General features: G+C 39.2%; 1 protein-coding gene across 1 annotated transcript; it reads right to left on the bottom strand.

Moving 5' to 3' along the window:
• Positions 1 to 4157: 4157 nt before the first annotated feature.
• On the bottom strand, positions 4158 to 16122 carry LOC132349464 (zinc finger protein 248-like). Its single transcript, XM_059897847.1, has 6 exons — positions 16083 to 16122; positions 9078 to 9204; positions 8721 to 8816; positions 5748 to 6096; positions 5186 to 5429; positions 4158 to 5038 (listed from the first exon to the last, which is right to left on the bottom strand). The coding sequence occupies exons 1-6, from the start codon at positions 16095 to 16097 to the stop codon at positions 4319 to 4321; spliced, it is 1551 nt and encodes a 516-aa protein (XP_059753830.1). The 5' UTR covers positions 16098 to 16122; the 3' UTR covers positions 4158 to 4318.
• Positions 16123 to 17030: the final 908 nt, after the last annotated feature.

Raw genomic sequence — 17030 nt, 5'->3', positions numbered from 1 at the left:
TTATGCTATGTGTCCCTAACTTCAGGTGTGGTACAATGATGGCATCTTCTCTTGATTCATCTCCCCTTATTCCAGTGTTTCCCAACCTTTATTTTTTTAAGTTATAGCTCCTCCAAGGGGACTTTTTAAATATTATTTTTCCTAATTGTCCTCCCCATAAAAATTTAATACCACAGACATACTGCATATCTGTTTATGTACTATGGTCCTTTGAGAGCCACAAACCATTGTAATAGCTAAGATTTTTTTTCAGGCTCCAAGAACAAACTTTCACCCCCTTGGGGGCAATATTGCCCCTGTTGAGAATGCATGTCTATTCCGTTAAGAAAAAAATTAAAGCAGGCAGGAAAAAAGCAGTATTATAACTTAAATTATCTGATATGTTTCTTTGACAGAAATGCAGTGACACACGTAACTGTGAAAAATGTCTCCCCAGCACTGTGCATTAATGTCGGTTAATGAAACTGGGTGGCTGAAGTGAGAGTGGGGATTGGAAGGCAGACCGCTTTCAGCCGGAGCAGAGACGTGGTGGAGTCTTTCACGTGCGACTAGAGCCCTCTGCTGGCCATTTTGGGAACATACCCTAGTAAATTAAATGTAGCCCATTCATTTACCTTCTATTTCCCCAGCATCCCTAACGTGTCGTTGATGAGCTGTAGGCTTGGGTTTGAGGCTCAGCAAGGTTTAATAACCTTATGAGAAAAGGTTATTAAAGCCAGAACCACACAGTGGTAAGTGGCAAAGCTGGCATTCAAAGTCAGGTTTGTCTGAATCCAAAGCCCATACTTTCCTCCTCAAGAGGTTGGGGTTCATTTATTCACCTATAGCTGTCCAACTGCTCCAGCATCATTTGTTGAAAAGTCTATTCTCCTCCACTGAATTCCTTCTGCACCTTTGTAAAAAATCAGTTGGGCATATTTGTGTGGGTCTATTTCTGAGTTCTCTATTATGTTCCATTGATCTATATGTCTATCCATCCACAAAAACCATACGGTCCTGATCATTGCAGCCATATAATAAATCTTCAAATCAGTAGACTGATCATTCCATTTTATTACTTTTCAAAATTGTTTTAGCTATTCTAGTTCCTTTCTCGTTCCACATAAACTTTAGAATAATCTTGCTTATATTTACAAAAACATTCCTACTGGAATTTTGATAGGGATTGCATTACACCTATATATCAGTATGGGGAGAATTGGCATCTTTACTGTGTTGAGTTTTCCAATCCATGAACATGGTATGTTTATCCACTTTTTAAGATATTCTTCAATTAGCATTTTGTAGTTTTCAGCATGCAGGTCTGGACATGTTTTGTTAAGTTTACACTTAACTATATAATTTTTTGGGCAATTAAAAGACGATATTGTGTTTTAAATTTTGATACCTATGTGTTCATTTCTGGCATATAGAAATGCATGTTTACCTTGTATGCTGTGGACTCACTTGTTAGTTCTAGGAGGTTTTCTGTTTTTGTTTTTGTTTTTAAACATCTTTATTGGAGTATAATTGCTTTACAATGGTGTGTTCTGTTTTTGTTTTTGGTAGATTCCTTGGGATTTTCTTCTTAGACAATCATGTCATCTGTAAATAGGACAGTTTTATTCTTTCTTTTCTGATCTGTATGTTTTTTATTTCCTTTTCTTGCCTTGTTGCGGTGGCTAGAACTTCCAGCACTATGTTGAATAAGACTGGTGAGAGCAGATATCTTTCCCTTGTTCCTGATCTTAGGCGGGAGGCATCCAGTCTTTCACCATTAAGTATAATGTTAGCTGTAGGTTTTTATAGATGCTCTTTATCAAGTTCCCCTCTATTTCTATTTTTCTGAGAGTTTTGTCATAAATTTCAAATACATTTTGGCAAATACTTTTTCTTCATTGGTGGATATAATGTGATATTTCTTTGGTTTGTTAATTACACTGATTGATTTTGGTGGATTACATTGATTGATTTTGAATATTGAATCAGCCTTGTATCCTTGCCATAAATCCCATGGTATAAAATTCTTTTCATATATTCATATAAGTCTTTTCACATAATTAATAAATAATTCTATTTGCTAATATTTTGTTAAGGATTTGTGTGCCTAATTCATGAGGAATATTGGTCTGTATTTTTCCTTTTTTGTACTGTATTAAATTTTTTTTTTTTTTTTTTTTTTTGGTTTTGGTTATCAGTGAATGCTAGTTCATAAACTGAACAGGGAAGTGTTTTCTCTTCTTGATTTTCTGGAACAAAATGTGTAGAACCTGTGTTATTTCTGCTTTAAACATTCGGTAGAATTCTCTAGTGAAATCATCTGGGCCTGGAGATTTCCTTTTTAGGAGTTTTAAAATTACAAATTAAATTTCCTTAATTCTATTTCATATTGGGTGAGTTGTGATAGTTTTTATTTTTGGAGGAATCGGTCTATTTAACCTAAGTTGTCAAATTTATACAAATAAAATTGTTCACAGATTCCCCTATTATCATTTTGATGTCTTCAGGGTCTGGCATGATATCCCCTGTTTCATTACTGATATTGGTAATTTATGCCTTCTCTCTCTTTTTGTCAGTCTTTTTAGAGGCTTTTCAATATACCACATCGCCTAAAACCCAGACATGTATTTTAATAACCGTCTTTGAATTCTTCAGAGCACTTAGCCTGATGAAATGCCCTTCAGTGACCCCAGGAAATCAATGTTGAATTAAAACTGACTCCTGCCTTCTACTCCTGGAATATCTTGGTGTTTCTTTGGAGTTTGAGGCCAAGCTGCATTCCTGTAGCTTGAGGATGGCTCATGGACTCTCCAGCCTGTTTTTTTGTTTGTTTTTGTTATTGTTGTTGTTGTTCTTAGTGGCTCTGGTTTGAGTTTGTCAGAAGCTAGGTTTGAGATTCCAGGGGCCAGTGGGTGCCATTAGAGACAGACATTGGTTACCAGGGTGGAGGTTCCATCTAAAGCAAATTTGTGCTTGGGGCCCAGATACTGACTGCACATGAATACACCAGCTCTTGCTAACATTATAATGCAATTATTTCAACCTGTTTCTTGAAAATTAAATAGCTTATAAACAGAAATATGTATGTATATATATGTATATATATAAAGAAAAATAATAAGAAATACTTGTATACTCATGACCCATTTAAGAAACATAAAGCTTCCTCCCTAAATGTAAGCCCCTCCTTCCTCCATAGATGTAACTGCTATCCTAGATTTTGTGTTAACCATCCACTGGCTTTCCTTTGTAGTTTTACTACTTATATATGTATCCCTCAACAGTGTACTGTTGAATTCTTTGTTTTTGAACTTTATATAAATGCAATGACATGGTATTTATAGTTTCCTTTTTTATTAAACATTATTAAGATAATAATTTTGATATGTATAACTGAGGTTCATTTTCATTGGTGTATGTTATTCCCATTGTATAAACATACCAATATTTATTTATCTAGTCTATTGTTAATGGTCATTTGCTACTTTCTCTTTTTTTCAATTGTCATTACAAAAACCTGAAAGGTTGCAATGAACCTTCTTCTACATGTCTGTTGGTGCAGATGTGCAAGAGTTTCTTTAGAGCAGGGTTTTCCTGTGATGGAGCTGCTGGCATCCTGGATGAGCCCCTTTTCCTGTCCTTTCTCTGACATGGTGCAGGGTATTGGGTATCTTTGGTCCTCCCACACACTAAATGCCTGAAGCACCCTCAATCATACTGACAACTAATCATCCCAGTATTTCCAAACACCCTTTAGAACACCCAGTTGTTTTAGGGTATGTATCTAGAAGTACAATTGTTGAGGCACAGGTTATGTCACTGTTCAATTTTCACTTATATACTGTATTGTTGAGATTCAGAGAGAGGTGGGTTCCCTATGTAAATCCAACGTACATGTAATTCATGTTATATAACACACTCATGTACTATATACCTATCCATATACTTCAGAAGGTCTTCACATATATATTTAACACTGCTGTGCCAATGACCTTAACTTATTCCTGACAAAAGCTCCACTTTCACATTCTATTAAGAACTGAATATTTTATTATCTTTTTTTGTAACAAGTTTGGTATCACATCTGAAATACGACTTCTATTTCCACAAGAACATTTTCCCACAAGAACATTTTTATCCATATTCCTTAAAATAATACATTTGCCCTCCATATCTTTGACTACTTCTTGAGAGCTTTCACACAATCAAAGCATTCATAGAGAGCTCCTATTTCACTCCTATATTACTTCTCTAATTCCAATTAGCTCTAACCTATTGATAAAGACTTTCCTACATGTGTTGACATCTAAGCGGTTCTGCCCTGTGATTTTGCTGATGTTCAACGGCTATGAACCGCAGAGGATGGCTTCTCCACGTGGAGAGTGTTGGTGGGAGTTTTCCTCTTATGTTTTTTTCTTTGATGTTTGGTGAGGGCTGACCTCTGGCTGAAGGTTTTTCTACATTCATTACATTCATAGGGTTTTTCCCCTGTGTGAATTCTCTGATGTTTTGTGAGGGCTGACTTTTCATAGAAGGTTTTCCCACATTCGGGACATCTGTAGGGTTTCTCTCCTGTATGAGTTCTCTGATGTACAATGAGGTTGGATTTCACGCAGAAAGATTTCCAGCATTCATTACATTTATAGGGTTTCTCTCCTGTGTGGGTCCTTTGATGTTGAGTAAGGTTTGACTTCACACAGAAGGTTTTCCCACATTCATTACATTTATAGGGTTTCTCTCCTGTGTGAGTTCTCTGATGTACGGTGAGGGCTGACTTCTGGCAGAAGGATTTTCCACATTCATGACATTTGTAGGGTTTTTCTCCTGTGTGAGTTCTCTGATGCTCAGTGAGGTTGGACTTTACAAAAAAGGACTTCCCACATTCACTACATTCATAGGGCTTTTTTCCTGTGTGCACACTCTGATGTTGAGAAAGGTCTGGTTTCTTAGGGAAGCTGTCCCCACATTTATTATTGTCATAGGTTTTCTTCCCTTTGTGAGACCTCTGATTTTGAGTGAGGCGTGATTTCTTACTTAAGACCCTCCCACTTTCACTACACTCATTATTTGGTTCCCCCGAACATGTTATCTGATGTTGACTGAGTTTCAAAGCCTTGTGGAAGGATTTCTCACACTTACGACCTTTAAAGCTTTTCTCACTCATGTTAATTCTCTGCTTTAGAGCAAAGTAGGACTCCTTTTTCACAGCTCTCTCACTATCATTACACTTACTGGGTTTTTCCGTTGTGTGAGTTCTTGGATGTTGAGTCAGGTGTGGCTTTTTGTGGAAGGATTTCCCACACTGGTTACAGTCATAGATTTTCTCTTCTGTATGAGTTTGCTCATTTTGAGTGTGGGATGACTTCTGCAAGGCTTCCTCCCTTCTGTTATACTCATCAGGTTTTCCTCCTGCGTGCATTCTCTGATGTTGAGTAAGGTTCGACTTCTCGCTAAAAGATTTCCTCAATTTGTTACATTCACAGTGAGCTCTCTGATGTGCACGTTTTGACTTCAAGCATGAAGATTTCCTATTTTTACTGGATTCGTGTGGTTTTCTTCCCTTAAGGGTTCTTGGACAAGCACCAAGCTTTAACTTTTGGAGGAAGGCTTGTCCATATTTGTTACCTTCAGAGGGTTTCTCTCCTGTATGAGCTCTCTTACATGCAACAAAGGCTGTTTTTCTGTGAAAAGCTTTCTCACAATGATTATATTCAAGACATTGCTCCAAAGCTGAATTCTTCTGACGTTGAATAAAGTCCTCAATTTGCCTGTGGGATTTCCTCTTTTGATCATTTTCACTGGGCTTGTTCCCTGTATGGGTTTTCTCATGCACAGTAGTAAGGAATCCACATCCATTGAAATCATTAGATTTTTTTCTCACACTGCTTCTATTACTAATAACTAATTCAAAAACACTTTTCAAGTTTGTTACAAATGGGTCACATTGATAGGATCTTTTTTTTGAGGGCACTGGATTTGTGGTCATATTAAGTGTTTCTCTGAAGGTCTTATTTCTCTCCTCAGTCAATGCTTTGTTGTTGATGAATAAACCTTGCCTCAAATACTTGTCTTCATTTTCTTGGCTTATCTCTTTCATGTTATTAGTTCTTTGGACTTCTAGAAATATAAATAATTAACATACATTATAAATCTTAACACATTTCTTAAGGAATAGGCTTGTATACAAATGCCCTAAGTTGAGTTAATTCTTAGGTTTCAGACACAGTCTCCTGGGATGAAGGAACTCCTAAGCACATATTTACCCTACTCTTTTAGTTGGCACATGAAAACAAAAACAAAAACACATATTGCAGTAGAAAAAAGGGAGAGAAAGCTGAAAATTAATACAAGTAGCTTTGGCTTGTTACAAAAATTACCTCAAAATGGGTAGAGAGTTTGAAATAAAACACAAGGAGTGGTGAAGTGAGTCCAAAGGATGTCAGGAAAACAAATGATCCAAGGATGGAGGGTATTAAAAGAATGGGGCAAAGATAAGGGACACTGAGTAGGGAGACAAGGAAGACTAAAGGGTGATCAAGGGAAGGGTCAGAGTAAAGATGGAGGATAAGCCATGCTTGCATATCATTTGATTCTATCAGAGCTAATCAATTGTTATTTGTCTTGATTGACAACTCTACTTTTCCCTCTTTCAATCTGCTGATGTACTGTACCAACTGACTGTGCCCTGTCACAATACTAATTTTTAATTTCACTTTTAAAATACTGAAGTATAGTTGATTTACAATATTGTGTTAATTTTAGGTGTACAGCAAAGTGATTCGGTTATGCATGTACATATGTATATACCTATATTCTTTTTTCGATTCTTTTCCATTATAGTTTATTATAAGATATTGAATAGAGTTCCCTGTGCTATACAGTAAAACCTTGTTGTTTAATTCTACTTTTACATCGTTTTTTCTTCCTCTCTGATTTCTCTTTTTTTGTGAGAACTCAAGCACCTGGCTATTCGACTTGGTCTTAGGACCTTTATCAATCTTTGTCTTAAAAAGTTTTGGCTATGAGTGATTATTATTATCTACTATTTTCATTTTATGCAATAACATTGGTTGTATGCTTAAAAACTTAAGACTTTTCTGTAGCAGATAAAACAAATAGAAGCCAATATGCTAGCAAGAAAAATCTGATATTGGATTTTCATACTTAGACTTTATACTAGATTTTTATACCTAAATTCACAACATATGTTCAACTGATCATCCCAGAAGTCTACAGTATTGTCAGCTCCTATCAGACCAGGGTATTTAATTCCATCAATTGTGTGTTTCCAACAACAAATACACTCTCATGGTCTTCACTTAGCACATATTATGTCCTTAGCTCTACTCAGAACCTAGATATCCTTCAGAGCACTGCTACTATCCCACTGTTAAAAAAAATCTCAACACTTTAAGTCCCATTTGTGGTAAAATCGGCAAGTAAATACTGTCTGTATAATATGTTCTAACACTATTTCCACAGCTACGATACTTTCTCTCTATTTCTGTGAACAAGCCTGACTTTCATTGCTTTTGGCAGTTTTTCCACTTTTTTTAAAGTTTGGGATTTCAGCTGCCTCCAACCTATAAAAGAAATGGAATTGACATTAAAATTTTTTTCCTTGTGGCCTTTGGATAATTTGCAGGGGGAAAAAAAGGCGATGCTGACTACATTTGCATCTGCATATTGGGAATTCACTTTTTCCTTCTAAAAAACACTTTTTTTCACGTGGCTCCTGGGAAACCCCTGACTCCTGATTCTCCCTCTACCATAGTGGGTGCTCCTTCTTGGTCTCTCTTGCTAGAGCCCTATGTCTCCGTGACCTCCAAATGTAATGCTCAAGGGTGCAGTCCTTGACCTCTTCTCTTACCTACTATCTCACTCAGAGTAGAATTCAGTCTTACCAGGCCTATAAAGCTTTGTCTCTAGCTAACTCTCTGACATCATCTGTTGCTTTCTCCTCACTGAACCCCCTCTGGTCCCACCAACTTCCTTGCTGTTCTCTGACTACACCAGGCACGCTCCTGTTTCAGAGGCTTGGCATCTGCTGTTCCTTGATCTGGAATCTCTCAGATAATCCGTCGCTCACTCCATCCCTTCATTCAAGACTCCATTCTACTCTCCTGTTCAAATGTCCACCTCCTCAAAGAAGCCTTCCCTGACTTCCTTCTGAAAAAGGACTCCCTTTTGGTTTCCATCCCCTTCCTCTGACTTTAATTTCTCAGAGTGCCAATTACTACCAGACATGTTACATATGGATCTGCTATTCGGATCTACTGATAGGAGAAGAGACTGCACTTTTGTATCTCCTGTGACTTAGAACGTGACTGGTGCATAGCTGGTGCTTCGTAAATATTTATTGAATAAAATGATCCATCAATAAATGCATATTTACAGAACATTTGGCATAGGAGGGAACGTAAAGGATGGCCATTATTGAACAGAGAGAAAAACAGAGAAATAAAGGTCTAGGATGAGGAAGTCAGCAACTGGATTCTATAAAAACCAAGCGAATCTCTCTCTATAAAAGTCAAACAGAAAACAAAGAGCATTTATATATAAGAGTGATATATGGAGGCTTGATATCTAAGGTATGGTAGTCATCTGCCTTTAGTCACTTCTAAAAGTCTGGAGCCTCTAAAAGAGATTCCTAAAACCCATTTCAAAGATACTACCCCCTGAACTGGCCACTTTGGATACAGTTTCCCCCGGCTGCCTTCCAGGTGACCTCATTAACTCACCTGGGTGGCTCTCACTTGGGAGTTGTCCCTTTAATATCCATGGTTCTTCTTCTTGTTCCAACTTGAGTATCAGCTCAGGTTTGGAAACACAGTGACCTGTTGTGGGAAATGACGTGGGACTTGGCAAAGTTGCTTAGGAGTCAAGCCCTTTGAAGAATCAGAAGGGAGAAGCTTTAGGAGCTGTAGAATGATGGGGACCCTTTTACTAGGGAGGTGAGAATACAATATCCTTTCAAGTTCCCTAAAAGGTTTTTGAATCCAAAATCTCAAACCCAAGATGCATGATGCACTACAGTGACTTGGTTCCTAAGACAGGAAACACATGCTGTCAGGAGCTGCACGGGAAGCTGGGCTTACCCAGGGACACCAGGTGCCCGTAGTTCTCCAGCATCACATCCCTGTACAGGAGCCTCTGAGCACGGTCCAGCAACTGCCACTCCTTCTGGGTGAAGTCCACCAATACATCCTCGAACAACACCGATCCCTGTAATAGCCCAAGGCTGCTCAGTCTGCAGTGCACAAGACCAGATGGCACGGGAAATATGTAGGGGTACTGATCCTACCGTATTCACTGTAGAGTTGACCAGAAAATGTTATAAAGGTCGTCTACCACATACCTTCCATCATGTTATACAGGCAGACCCCAGAGATATTGCAGGTTTGGTTCCAGACTACTGCAATCGAGTCACACGAATTTTGGGGGGTTTCTCAGTGCATATAAACATTATATTTATGCTATTTACTAAGCGTGCAATAGTATTATATCTAAAAAAGCAATGTACATGCCTTAATTTAAAAACACTTTATTGTTAAAAAAATGCTAACAATCGAGACTTCAGCAAGTTGTAATCTTTTTGCTGGTGGAGGGTCTAGTCTTGATGTTGGTGGCTGATCAGGGTGGTGGCTGCTGAGAGCTGAGGTGACCATGGCAATTTCTTAAAATAAGACAACAATGAATTTTGCCACATTGATTGATTCCTCCTTTCACGAACGATTTCTCTTTAGCATGCAATGCTGTTTGACAGCATTTTACCCACAGTAGGACTTGTTTCAAAATCGGAGTCAATCCTCTTAAACCCTGCCACTGCTTTATCAACTAAGTATGTGTAATATTCTAAATCCTTTGTTGTCATTTCAACAATCTTTGCAGCATCTTTCCCAGGAGTAGATTCCATCTCAAGGAACCACTTTCTTTGCTTATCCAAAAGATGCAACTCCTCATCTGCTAAAGTTTTATCATGAGATGGCAGCAATTCAATCACATCTTCAGGCACCACTTCTAATTTTAATCCTATTGCTATTTCCACCACCCCTGAAGTTACTTCCTCCACTGAAGTCTTGAACCCCTCAAAGTCATCCTTGGGGGTTGGAATCAACTTCTTCCAAACTCTTGTTAATGTTGATATGTTGACTTCTTCTCATGAATCACAAATATTCTTCATGGCATCTAGAATGGTAAATGCTTTCCAAAAGCTAAACTACTAAATGCTTCAGTAGTTGTGGCACACGGGCTCAGTAGTTGTGGCTCACGGGCTCTAGAGCACAGGCTCAGTAGTTATGGCACATGGAATTAGTTGCTCTGCGGCATGTGGAATCTTCCCGGACCAGGGCTTGAACCTGTGTCCCCTGCATTGGCAGGCGGATTCTTAACCACTGCACCACCAGGGAAGCCCAGCTATCGCCTTATGAAGTGTACTTCTTAAAGAAATTACTCCTTGCTCCATGAGCTGCACAATGCATGTTGTGTTAGCAGGCATGAAAACAACATTAATCTCGTCGTCCATCTCCATCATAGCTCCTGGGTGATCAGGTGCATTGTCAATGAGCAGTAATAATTTTGAAAGGAATCTTTTTTTTTTTTTTTGGTGCAGTGGGTCTCAACAGTGGGATTAAAATATTCAGGAAACCATGTTATAAACAGATGTGCTGGCAGCCAGGCTTTGTTGTTCCATTTACAGAGCCCAGGCAGAGTAGATTTAGCATAATTCTTAAGGGTCCTAGGATTTTCAGAATGGTAAATGAGCACTGGCTTCAACTTCAAGTCACCAGCTGCATTAGCCACTAACAACAGAGTCAGCCTGTCCTTTGAAGCCAGGCATTGACTTCTCCTCTCTAGCTATGAAAGTCCTAGATAGCAGCTTCCTGACCTCTCTTAGCCGTCATAATATTGAAGAGAGTTAGGGTCTTTCTCTAGATTAGTCTTTGGCTTAAGGAAATGTTGTGGCTGCTTTGATCTTCTATCCAGACCACTAAAACTTTCTCCATATCAGCAATAAGACTGTTTCACTTTCTTATCATTTGCGTGTTCACTGAAGTAGCACTTTTAATTTCCTTCAAGAACTTTTCCTTTGCATTCACAACTTGGCTAATTGTTTGGCACAAAAGGCCTAGCTTTCAGCCTGTCTCAACTTTCAACATGCCTCCCTCGCTAAGCTTAATCATTTCTAGCTTTTGATTTTAAATGAGAAACATTCAATTGTTCCTTTGACTTGAACACTTAGAAGCCACTGTAGGGCTATTAAGTGGCCTAATTTCAATAGTGTTGTATCTCAGGGGATAGGGGGGTCTAAGGAGAGGGAGAGAGATGGGGGAAGAGCTGGTCAGTGGAGCAGTCAGAACACACAAAACATTTACGGATTAAGTTTGCCGTCTTATATGGGCAAAGTTCGTGGTGCCCCAAAACAATTATAATAGTAACATCAGAGATCACTGATCACAGATCACCCTAACAAATACAATAATAATGAAAAAATTTGAAATATTGCAAGAATTGCCAAAATGTGACACAGAGACACGAAGTGAGCAAAGGCTGTTGACCGATAGCCTTGCCTGATGCAGGGTTTCCACAAACCTTCAATTTGTAAAAAAAAAAAAAAAAAAAAAAAATGCAGTAACTGCAAAGTTCAATAAAGCAAAGTACAATAAAATGAAGTCTGCCTGTATTTTGTTGGAGAAAGAGAAATCACACAAGAAATACTCAGCCTCTATCTTTAGTTGGTGATTCATAAAACAATTTGAGTTCCTCTACAGGCCTACAATTGTCCTAGCCATAGAGGATGCTAAGGTAATACACTTGTCCTGTTTTTTGTTTTTTTAATTTATTTTATTAAGTATAGTTGATTTACAATGTTGTGTTAATTTCTACTGTACAGCACAGTGATTCAGTTATACATATATATACATACTTTTTCATTCTTTTCTATTATGGTTTATCACAGGATATTGAATATACTTCCCTGTTCTATACAGTAGGACCTTGTTGTTTATCCATCCTATGTATAATAGTTTGCATCTGCTAACCCTGAACTCCCAATCCGTCCCTCCCCCACTCCCCCTCCCCCTTGGCAACCACAAGTCTGTTCTCTATGTCTGTGGGTCTGTTTCTGTTTTGCAGATAAGTTCATTTGTGTCATATTTTAGATTCCACATATAAGTGATATCACATGGTATTTGTCTTTCTCTTTCTGACTTACTTCATTTAGTATGATAATCTCTAGGTCCATCCATGTTGCTGCAAATGGCATAATTTCATTCTTTTTTATGGCTGAGTAGGATTCCATTGTGTATGTGTGACACTGGTCCTGTCTTTAAGGAGTTTACAGAATGATGGGACTTTCTACATAAACATACACATGCAGTAATAAATTACAGGAACCATGAAAAAATGTGTGTACGAGGTAGAGTGAGGTCACAAAGGGAGAGGGTGGTTAAATCTCAGTTTTCTCAGGGTACGCTTCATGGAGGAGATAAAGATTTGATTGCACAACCTAACCTCCCCTGCCTTCAAAACTACAGCAGGGAGAGTCATAAAAACACCAATACACTTCTCAGAGCAGAGGAAGTTTCTGGAAGATACAGAGTAGGAGGCAGATACTGGAGGCATTGTGCTCGCCCCTTAATGTAAACATAGAATATGCAAAAGTCTCAACTTCTGTTCAGAGCCCAGAGAGACCTCCCAGCTCAGCAGCAGCCGCAGCTGGAAGCCAAGATGGGCTCTGGGCTGAAGAACAGGGAACGTGAGTCACGGAAGGGCTGCCACACTCCTGACCCCCAGGAGGGGTGGGCTGAGGGTTAACACTCAGGAGAACGTTCCCTGTAAAAAGCAAGGAACTTCAACAAGGACTTGCTGTATAGCACAGGGAACTCTACTCGATACTCTGTAATAACCTATATGGGAAAAGAATCTGAAAAAGAATAGATATATGTACATGTATAACTAAATCACTTTGCTGTACACCTTAAACTAACACAACATTGTTAGTCAACTCTACTCCAGTACAAAATAAAATTAAAAAAAAAAAAAAGCAAGGAACTGCCTCAAGGTGTCTGCGTGAACTTTGCATCCAAAGAGAGGAGCAGGGTACTGTGCTTAGTCCCCCGATTTGGTCACAGCTTTTGTTTTAAGGCAACTCTGGGGAAACAGACTATCATGCTCTGCCATCAGGTAAGGCACTACCCACTTTGGCAGGCGGAAGGGGGTCCCCTCAAGCTTTGTCCCTCTCTGGAGAGCCTAAGTGAAGTCTGTTCTGTACACATAACCCAATAATCTGTATAAGAGGCCCTAAGTCTGTCCTTTCGTTCAAAGGAAAATCTTGCCAAGTAAACAGACCTCTGCCTTGCTGAGCATCACACATCAGCTGCCTACATTGATCTAATGAGGTCTTTACCTTTCTCTTCACACAGCAAACAGCAAAGGGTCCAAATGCTGGAGGGAAAACAACGATCTGAGAAAGAAGCATCAGGAAGAACAGATTTGAAGACTGCTAAACAAATTTAACACCAGTAAAAAGCAACAGCCTGAAAGATAAGTACCAAGACCAACAGATTGAAGACTATGAAAACAAATGTAAGTAAAGATACTGAAGAGAATAATTTTTAAGTATTCCCATTGGTGTCTGCAAATCATATAAGAGAGTCTTATTTCCCTAAAAGGAGAAAAGTTGGCTATGAACACAGAAAAAAGATACAGATATTAAATATTCTTTTGCTGACTTAGGACAACAACAAAAAACCCAAAAACTCTTAAAATAAGACTTGAAAACAAAATGACCCAAATGACAAAAATGAGCAAATCTCTCAACGCATAGAATAAAAACACAGAAAAATGGAAACGATGAAAGTAAAGGAGCACAGAGGGCCGACTGGGGAGAGGCACTGACCGTCTCATGGGATTTCTGGGTGGCAGGAACAAAGAGGGTGGAGGGAAGGAAATAATCACAGAAAGAACCGAAAATGTCCCAGAGCAAGTCAGTCTTCATCTCCACAGGATCCATCCAATTACCAAGCAGGCACTCTGAAAAAAGACAGGCAGCCAGACACACTGCCTGTGGAAATATCTAAAGCCCAAGGATAATGAAAAACTTGCAAGAAGAAAAAATAAAACCGGTTACTACAAAGGAATGAGAATCAAGCTGCCACACGACTTCTCCTCAGTCTCCCCAAATACTAGGAGATAATGCAGATCATCTATAATCTTCTGAAGGAAAGGGATTTCAACCCCAAATTCTATAACCAGTCAATCATTCATGGAGTGGGGCAGAATAAAGGCCCTTTCAGATACCCAGACTCAGAAGGCGTATAACCACATAGTGATTCTGTAGACCACTCCAGAGGTCTCTATCAAAACTCAGCAGAATCTGGGAAAGAATGCGTGCCATATGGAAATCGTGGTGGACAGACAGAGCTACAGGAACTGGTTCTTGGTACAGCTAGACAGGGTGGGTGACTTACAGACTGTGAAAGGGAAGCGTGCATGGAGCTAACGCAACAGGAAACATCTTTTGAAAGTTATTTATGAAGGGTATGCAGGCAAAGATTTTACATTTTTCGACAAAGCTTCATATTGTGGGTACCAAGCCTGAGGATTCCTGAAACTTTGGAAAAGGAGCTATTACGGTGATTGATGGTGATGCTGAAGCAGGCCATGCCCAGTTCAACAACAGGCCATCTGGACTCAGGTAATAAAATCAGCCACTGAAGACAGAATGGCTGGTCCTCTGGATGGGCTGGGGCTGCCAGAGCAGAAGGTTGGCAGAAGGCACCTCAAACTGTCTTTCTACCTAAGTAGGGTTCCCAGATTTAGTAAATAAAAATACAGGGCTCTCAGTTAAATTCGAATTTCACATAAGGAACAATTACATTCTTTGTATAAGTATGTCCCATGCAAGATTTACTTTATTTTATACGTCCTGTGTCTTATCTGGCAACCCTAGGCCTAAGAGATCTCCCATTCCAAGATCTTGGGCTGGTTGGAACACAAGCAGATGATAACTTACTCCCAAAAAAGGGTGGAAAGTTTGCAGTGGACTTGGACTCCAGGTTTCCATCTGGCCAAATTTCTAATGATGTATCCTTAGAATGATTGCAGTTACAAGCTCTTGAGAAGTTATTTACTTTTACTTCAGTGAAAAGGGGATAATAAAAGTGCCTACCTCCTAATGCTGTTGTCAGAATTATATGAGCTAATCCAGGTAAGGAATTTAAGAGTGACTGGAGAATAATAAGCAGCCCTAAATTGTAGGTAATATTATAACTATTATAATTCTGTCACTTTATCTTCAAATTTGGGACAGCAAAAATAACCAGGAAATGTATATTAGAATTGAAATAATTATTGTTCAAGTAGCTAGAAGATGTGATACTATTGTTAACAAAGAATTCTAAGAATACATAATTATTACGTAAAGAGAAAATGAAAAAAAATATTTAGAGCATTTCCACAAAGCCCGAGGTAAGGGAGGAGTGTATCTTATTTGGATGAAACTACAGATGAAAATGATTCCTGCTGTTGGTAGAAAAATGTGTTCACATATATGTTAAACACATCAAAGGTAATAATGGAATAAAAATAAAATGTAGACCTTCAAAAACAGTAGAAGAAAGAAGGAAAGTAAAATAATAAAACAGGAAAACGTTGGGAAATGAAAAAATGAAGAAGGACAATTGACAAGAAAGCATGGTTATTAAAAATGCAAAGCAGGGGCTTCCCTGGTGGCGCAGTGGTTGAGAATCTGCCTGCTAGTGCAGGGAACATGGGTTCGAGCCCTGGTCTGGGAAGATCCCACATGTCGCGGAGCAACTAGGCCCGTGAGCCACAACTACTGAGCCTGCGCGTCTGGAGCCTGTGCTCCACAACAAAAGAGGCCACGATAGTGAGAGGCCCACGCACCGCGATGAAGAGTGGCCCCCGCTTGCTGCAACTAGAGAAAGCCCTAGCACAGAAACGAAAACCCAACATAGCAATCAATCAATCAATAAATAAATCTTTTTTTTTTTAAAAAAGATCAGTAAATATTTTTTTAAAAATGCAAAGCAACTCTTAGATGTTACTGAAAAATATTGAGTAGTAAGTAAACAACTCACCTGGGCTGTGTTCATTTTCTCCTGCTCCTGGAAAAGTTTAGAGAACTATGAAGGCAGAGCTGAAGGAAAGGGAAAGAGCAAAGAAACTGTAAGAAATATGATCAACCTTGAAGGTCCTTATAGCACTTGCCTAGAAATCCCCACATATTAGCTGACAGTCACATGGTGGGAGATTGTCTCTGACCCTTCAGAAGGGGCAGGCATGCCGAGGGGACTCTTGCAACCCTGGTATAACCAGGGGGAGCTAAAAGAAGCAGGCTTTTCATTGTGGAGAGTAAATATTTTTTCCTTTTTGGTTTCTTACAATTTATAGCCTTCTTTGATTTAATAGCAGACAAATATAAAATAAGGCAAAATCCAACTAAGAAAGACCTGGTTAAACCCAGATAGCACAGCAAGGATGCCATGCTGTGCTTTTGGCTGTTATTAAACCTGTTACATTTCTGAAGTTTTTGATGTCTGGGATTTACATTAAAATAATTCAGTAGAGGGCTTCCCTGGTGGCATACTGGTTAAGAATCCACCTGCCAAGGCAGGGGACATGGGTTCGAGCCCTGGTCCAGGTAGATCCCACTTGCCGCAGAGCAACTAAGCCCGTGCGCCACAACTACTGAGCCTGCACTCTAGAGCCCGCGAGCCACAGCTACTGAAGCCCGTGTGCCTAGAGCCTGTGCTCCGCAACAAGAGAAGCCACCGGAATGAGAAGCCCACGCACTGCAACGAAGAGTAGCCCCCGCTCATCGCAACTAGAGAAAGCCAGCGTGCAGGAACGAAGACCCAACGGAGCTAAAAAACTTTAATTAATTAATTAAAAAATAATAATAATCCAGTAGAGGAAGGTGGAAGGGGGAAAGTGTATGCACGCGTGCGTACGTGCATGCATGTTGGTGGCAGGGAGGATATAGATGTTGATAATTGCTGAAACTGTGACAAGTATATATATATTAT

The sequence above is a fragment of the Balaenoptera ricei genome, chromosome 15 (assembly GCF_028023285.1).
Source record: "Balaenoptera ricei isolate mBalRic1 chromosome 15, mBalRic1.hap2, whole genome shotgun sequence".
Classification (NCBI taxonomy): domain Eukaryota; kingdom Metazoa; phylum Chordata; class Mammalia; order Artiodactyla; family Balaenopteridae; genus Balaenoptera; species Balaenoptera ricei.
Note: the sequence above shows the minus strand (reverse complement) of the source record. Positions and strands in the feature narration are given on the sequence as shown.

Excerpts from the sequence above, each read along its gene's own strand:
- LOC132349464 (XM_059897847.1), bottom strand. Across the intron at positions 8,817-9,077 it reads CGGGCACCTGGTGTCCCTGG|GTCACTGTGTTTCCAAACCT; the intron begins GTAAGCCCAGCT and ends TTCCCACAACAG. Across the intron at positions 5,039-5,185 it reads GTAATGATAGTGAGAGAGCT|TGTAGTGAAAGTGGGAGGGT; the intron begins GTGAAAAAGGAG and ends CCAAATAATGAG.